Below are 6,842 nucleotides of genomic sequence, written 5' to 3'. Positions count from 1 at the left end.
TGCTTACTCATTTTAACACGCAACAAAGTTTCAACAAAGTGCAGTTCTCATTTTTCAAACCTAAGCTTGTTCCTTTAAGAAATGCAGACAACTTCCTGCTAAGAATAATTCTCATTCTTTAAATGGTAAAGTTTAATTTAGATCCGTATTTATCACACATTTTTCCTAGTATTTTCTCTTTTTTTTTTTTTTAACAAATATGAAAAACTTAGTTTATTTCTCTCATGCTGGAAAAAACCCAACACACCACCAAAAAAGCTTCAACAGTGAGTGCCATACCCTTACATGTGATTTCTGCCTTGCAATGATTAAACGGGCGCACAGCTTCAAGTTTTCAGTCGTACAGGTACCAGCGGTGGCTGGGTGTTGGCACCGGGGGAAGCAGCACCACGATTCAAGCCCGGATCGGTGCCACGCGCACCCACAGCCTCGAGGAACACGGGAAGGAGGAACGCAAGCGTTGCACCCTCGAAAGCTGCAGAATGGGCCCTGTCGCGGGGAGGCGGGGGAGCCCGAGGGCAGAGCCGCTCGCCAGCCTCCCCCGCCGCAGGATTTGTTTCCATCTTGAGGAACGCCGTGTCTTTCCACCTCCGCAACGAGGTATAAAACCCCCTGGATGCACTTTCCTGAAACAAGAGAAATCTCTCCAACACAGAGCTGAAGGGAGATGGCTCGGAAGCCTTTGTGAGACATTCAGAAAAAGGAAACCTATCATCCGTCTGTCCATCCCAACGTGTGACAGGGAATAGCAGGGTCTCCAGGTGCTGCCTGGACACTGGGAACATGGTGTTCAGCGCTTGATGCCAGGGACTACAGACGCTGCTTCTGCCCCCAGCCAGTGCAACGCCTGGGATGCCGGCGCTCCGCCAACGTCAGCCTGTCCCTCAAAAAAAGGTCTGTCATCGTTGCACGGCTTTTAAAAACGAACTTCAGCCTCAGGGTTTCTCTTCACAGTTGCACACAGCACAGGGGCTGCATCTGCGCAGGAGCAGAAATGGTTGGTGCCAATGACCCGGCACCCATACCATACACGTTTGGAAAGAGGTTATTCTGGACTAGCTCCCCAGCTGGACGCGTTCCCTGCATCCCAGACAGCATCTTCCCCTTTAGTTTCACCCGGGAGGAATCCAGTTTGCGTTCTCTGAGACCGCTTGGCGACGCGAACCAAACCGACAGCACAGGGGGGACAGCTGGGAGGGTCACTTCAAAAGCACGCTTGAGATGCGAAACGAAGCACGAAGCACACCCAAGGAAGGTCCTGGTCTTCGTGTGGGCCTCACACGTCCTCCCTCCGGTGGGTCTGAACAGCGTAGCACCGCATCTGGTCAGCTGCCTCAGAAAGCAGCTTTGGAGACCGTGAGCCCTCCTGCTCCCGACCGAGCAAAGCGCTCTGAAGTAAATACACTTGTTGCACCAGGTGAGAGACACTTTAAAATGGATTCAGCTGTGCGTAACCGTGTGAATTTGAATCGCCCCGCTCTTGCCGTGCTTCCCCCCGCGGAGAGGACGGGAGGCGGTAACCCCTCTCCCCGGAGGGAAGCACCAAGGCTCCTACCGGCACGGCAGCCGGCCCTGAGGAGGATGCGGGCCGGGGGAGCGCGCCCGCCGCTGAAGCAGCTTTCCCGTCGCCGTGGGAGGAGCGGAGGCCTCCGGCGGCGCTGACCCCCGCGGGACCCCCGCGGCCCGGGCGGGGATGGCTCCGGTCCCGGCGGCCGCCAGCCCCCAGAGCGGCCGGGGGGGCGATGGCGGGGGCAGCCCCGCCGCCGCCGCGGAGCCCCGGGCTCGGCCCCCGCGGGGCGGAGGCAGGTGCGGGGGGCGGTGGCGGAGCCCGGCCGGGAGCTGCCCCCGCGGGGGCGCGGCGCCGCCCCGCACCTGGGCCCGCCCCGCGGAGGAGGGGGTCGGAGGCAGCCGTGCCGTGCCGTGCCCTGCCGGGCCGGGCCGTGCCGTGCCGTGCCGTGCCGGTGCGGCGGCGGGAGCATGCCCCGGGGCGGCGGCGGGGGCCGGGCGCCCTGAGCGGCGCCATGCGGGGCCGGCTGCTGGCGCGGCTGCGGCGGCGGCGGCGGCTGCTGCTGGCCCTGGGCGCGCTGGCCCTGGGGCTCTGGGCCGCCTACCTGGAGCTGGTGGCGGCGGCCGGCGGCGGCGGCGGCGGGGCTCCCCCGGACCGCAGTGAGTTACCCCGCGGGGCGGCAGGGGAGGGAGGGTGGGGAGGGGGCTCCCGTCCCGTCCCGCTCGGGAGCCCGGTGCGGTGCCCCCGTTTCCAGGCCGGCCGGGGAAGAGGGGGAGCCGCTTCCCGGGGAGCAGTCGGGGACGGAGGTGGGTTTTGTCCCCCGGGAAGGAGATGGGTGTTGGGGGTTTTCACTTTTCTGCCTTTGGCCTGTCGGCCCTCGCCCTCCTCTCTGTCAGGGACCTGTCAAAACGTGACCTTGCTGGAATCGCAGAGCCCGGAGTCACGGCTTTGAGGTGCCTCTTGTTCTCGGTGCTCCGGTGCTAACCTGGAAGGCAGCAAAGATGCTTTGAATATTGCTTTGATGAGAGAAGAAGTGTATGCAGAGGAGGAGGGAATGCATACCCTGGAGATGCACACCGCTTGCCTAGGAACGGGTTCATTTTGTGCAAACTTTTAGGAGTACAGCAGCGCTGATACTAAGCGCAGTTAGCTGCTTTTTTTTCCAAAGTAGAGGAAAACAGTTATTTCTGTCAGTGTCGTGTGGGGTTTTATGTATCTCTTCTTTTTTACAGTTACAAGAAAGTTTTTTGAATGGCTCAAGGTTTTGTAAAAGCCTATGGTGGTGGTGCTGCTGTTTTTAAAATAAGTATCAGTGCTTGGTGCCAATCTAATTTGACAGTAGTTTTTCAAATACATGTGAGCATTTAACTATTAATACTTTTCAGCATCTTGGTCCCTTCATTGCACATTATAAAACCCCTGGTTCTTACTCCCATGAATCAGGCTTGGTTTCAGTCTTAAAGCTTTAGACTGTGGCTGTGCAAAGAGCTCCTTGAATGCCTACTCCCACAAACTCCGTTACAGGACTTCAGCTTATCCATTTGTTCCGTATTATATGTGATGTTAAGGCTAAAACTACATATTTATTGTTCCAACAGCATAAGAGATCTGATTTCTTTGGCTAGGAGAAATCTTCTAGTTGTAATCTGTCCTTTATGCCCAGTGGAATTAGTTGGGACACGAGAAGATGGGTTGCACTAAGTCTCTACTCTGCGTTGCATCTTTCATGCAATCTAGCCAAGCCTCTTACTGTACACCACTTTGCCAATACCCTCCAAAGATCCTTAGAGAAGACTGCAGAGGTATGTAGAGGACTTGTGTGGTGCAGCACGGGAGAAAACAAACCACTTGGAGGCATTTAAAATAGTGGTTATAAGGAGAGAAGGGCTGAGTCGGGTGTTTAGAGCCGTACAGCTGAGGGTCCTTTCGCTGCCAGCAATGCAAAGGGAGGCAATGGGGGAAACGGGCAGAGAGCGTGAGGACAGAAGAGATGCACAGCAGCGAACAACTTTTCTTATGAATTGGGTTCTTCCTTTTTGCTTTTAGACAGGGTTATTTTTCCATCTTTGTTATAAAAGTCATTCTGTTTTAAGACTGAAACTGGAAACAGTGACGTGACTATAGTTACTACCAACTAAAACAGAAGATGAGGAAAATAATTATATTAAAGTTCAATTATATAAAAGTCCAGATTCTCCCAAATCCACCAGAGATGTTGCTGCTCGTTGCATGCGGAAGGCATTTAAATGCTGCTGGGAAGGGTGGAAGGGCGAAATCCTCCCGCAGGCAGCTCCAGCATCACAGAGGGGAGAGCAGCTGTGCCTGGAGAGCCGAGGCTCTGCAGGCGCCCTGGGCACTTGGCATCATGTTTTCCTGGTCTCGTGGCCGGGATCCTGAAACCTGCTAACAGGAGGAAGGTTAATCTGTGACCGTCCCCACTCTTCCTCTTGCCCCAGTACCTCTAAAAGCCTGTTTTGTTTTAAGAGAAATCAGAAGTCGGAGCGAAAGACAAATAGTATTTGTTTTCTTTTAGCTGTCAAAACTAAGTAATGTTTTCTTCTCTGGGGGCTGGGGCGGCTGTGTTGGTGACTCCACGTGGTGACTCTTTCCAGAGGTCCCAGGGAGCTGGTGTAGGAGGGAGTGACTCTCAGAGCAATTAATACTTTTCCCCCTCTCGTTTCTGCATTGTTTTCCATCACGTGTCCCAGGTGGGAAGCCTACTGTACATCACACCTGGGACCAACCAAGAGCTACTGCCTCAACTTATCTGATACAACAGCCTCCCCAGTTATTAATGATAAAATACAAAGGCTGTTTATTGGGTAATTCTTCTGGGCAAAAGACTAAGAGGCTCCCTCCATTGGGGCCAGAAAGCTGAAGAGCTGCGGAAGGAGATCTACAGGAGATCCCTGTTTCCATCTCCTAGGTCTGCAACAAACAGAGTTTCTTCTTGCCTCCCTAAAAAGCATTGCAGAACAGCCTGTGTATGGAAAGCTGAGTATGTTTTCTCTTTCCAGAGAGGTGAGCTCTCATCTTGCAAGGCTGTAAGGAGTCACAGAAAATATTCCCTTTCCTCTCAGCCACGGATGGGATGGAGCACAAGCCACTGCGATGCCCCCATGCCGCCCCTGCTCCCGGGTCAGTGCCTTAAAGCAAGTCTTCAGGCATGGTGGATCCTCCCCAGCTTTGTGCTCCTCTCCTCCTCTTCCCCCACCAGACCAGTGCGTGGTGGAGGAAGCAAATGTCAGATGGCCTCGGTGTGGGCATTTCAGCAAGCAATGCTTAAAAATTGAGGCCCTGACTTTCCTCCCTTGACATATATGCAGCTCTGCTATGCAACAAAGTTAAGCATATAAATAAGTTTGGATGAAAGAGTATAAAGGGCCTAGGAGAATATGCTGTAATCATCGGTACCCATTGGCTTCCATGGTGCTGCATCACTGTACGCTGGGAGAGGCTCTGGCCGTGAGGTTCATTTTGCTGTAACGTTAAAGTTAAAGGCTGAGGGACCAGCCTGAGGTGCAGAATTCGTGCTTGATATACCCCATGGCTTGGGATTCACGCATGCCTAAGTTGATCTGGGCCCTTTTCTAGCTGTCAGGGTGGTTTGGGATGGGCTGGACAGGGACACATGATCGTATGGGCTCTCATGAGCGATAGCTTTCCTTTGAAGGTGATGCTGAAATAAGCAGTCAGTCTGGTCAAAAAAAAAAAATCATTTTTTTTTCCTTGTGATGTGACTGCATCAAGGTATTCCTGCATATTCTTCCCAGGGAACCTTACTGGCAGGACTGTTGTCTCTCATGGGCAGGAGGGTGTTTCTGTTCCTGTTGTTGTGGGGCTTGCCTTTTTCTTTTTCTTTTTTTTTTTTTTTTTTTTTTAATTGAGCATATTTGGCTGGTCTGCTGCTCAATAGGTATTTATAGGAATCTTAAACATGTTTACAGCTGAGTGAACTAAAACAAGCAGGCTGATGTGAGTTGAAGATGGGCACAACTCTCCTCTCATGAAATGTGGCCTGTTGTCATCCAAAACAAGTTGTAACAGGCAGGACATTGCCTCTCTGCCAGGAAACCCGAGGAGCTGGAGACAGTCTGTTTACTCCTGCTGCTGACAGGCACTAACCTCTGTGGAGTGGGCTCTACAGTAGAAATGTTTTTCTCGTCTTTACTAGCTGCTACACAGAACACTTTGCTCCTGCAAGTGAATGCTGGAGATGGGAAACTTTCTTATTTCAAGGGTGAATGAGGTGTTGGGGAGGGAGAAAATACCAGTGAAGCACAGAGCAGCCAGGTCTGGAGGGTGAGCCCTGTAGCCTGCCTTTACTGCTGTAATGCTGTCGGTTTGGCAGCACGGCTGGAAGGGGCAAGGGCAGGGACAGCTCTTCCTCTGGAGAGACCCCCACCCCAAGACACTGCCTCTTGCCAGAGCTGCTGTAATGCTCCGTTTGGATGGAAAGGCTGGTGGGCCGGGGGCCTCCTCCTGCTTCCTCTCTTTTTCTCTTCTGTGCCCAGCAGTGCCTCATTCCACCTGTCCATGCGTAAAGGGGTGACTCTGAGGGAGCAAGGCTGGCATCAGCGAGCCGTGCTTGCAGGCAAGGAGGATGTGCAACGATCCCCCTTTGCTTTAAAACCTTGTGTCAACACAGTCAAAGCGAATCCCAGTTCCTGAGGAAAGTTGGAGGTGAGGTCATTCCCAGCCGTTGCTGTGCAGGTTCTGTTTTTTTTCTGCTGCAAAGACCATGGTATCTCGGGAGACTATAAATCACTTGCACTAATTTCCTTTATTGCAGGTGTGAGCGTCACACTGAGCCAGGCACAAGCAGGGTGTGCAGGATTAGATTAGATTGCTGGGAAGTGCAGCTTGTAGGAACAAGGAATCGGGGGGCCCTTCTTTAACCTGCCTCTCCCAGCTGCTTCAACCTTCCCCTGTTCCTCCACATTTTATTGTTGTGTGTAAATAACACTGGGAGTGTGTTATCTTCCTGTCTTGGATTGTGACAAGTGGTTTTTGTCTGACTTGCAGTGTCTCAGGCTGCTGCTTTTCTAACTCAGTAGCATGCAGTCCCACTCTCTGAAGTGGGAAATAGGAGGGGTTCAGAAGAAACCATGGAGATATGTGAATAAAAAAGCCCTTATGGCAAGACTTCCACCTCCCCAGTATCTATGTCTTTAGTGTCCCTTTTCTTCCCCAGAAAATTGGTTTCTAACCTCTCCCCCCATGGTGAGCTCTCTGATCTTCAAGCATCCAGGTGACTACAAAGCAGCATGAGTTGCCTAAAAACTCACCTGAGCGTTGGTGCGAATGGGCAGGTGCATGTGTTTGTATCAGAAAA

At 52.7% G+C, this 6,842-nt stretch overlaps 1 protein-coding gene across 1 annotated transcript in view; it reads left to right on the top strand.

Annotated features, from left to right (window-relative positions):
* Positions 1-2,002: 2,002 nt before the first annotated feature.
* B4GALNT3 (beta-1,4-N-acetyl-galactosaminyltransferase 3) overlaps positions 2,003-6,842 on the top strand; it is a gene marked incomplete at its 3' end in the record, with an annotated part of 64,881 nt that continues 60,041 nt past the window's right edge. Inside the window, exon 1 of the mRNA XM_082308467.1 lies at positions 2,003-2,166. Within this exon, the coding sequence (XP_082164593.1) occupies positions 2,022-2,166 (145 nt within the window). The 5' untranslated portion in view covers positions 2,003-2,021. The remainder of the gene's footprint in view (positions 2,167-6,842) is intronic.

Source organism: Platalea leucorodia (assembly GCF_965183815.1).
Source record: "Platalea leucorodia genome assembly, chromosome: 4".
NCBI classification, from domain to species: Eukaryota; Metazoa; Chordata; class Aves; order Pelecaniformes; family Threskiornithidae; genus Platalea; species Platalea leucorodia.
This window is presented reverse-complemented; position numbering and strand designations above follow the sequence as displayed.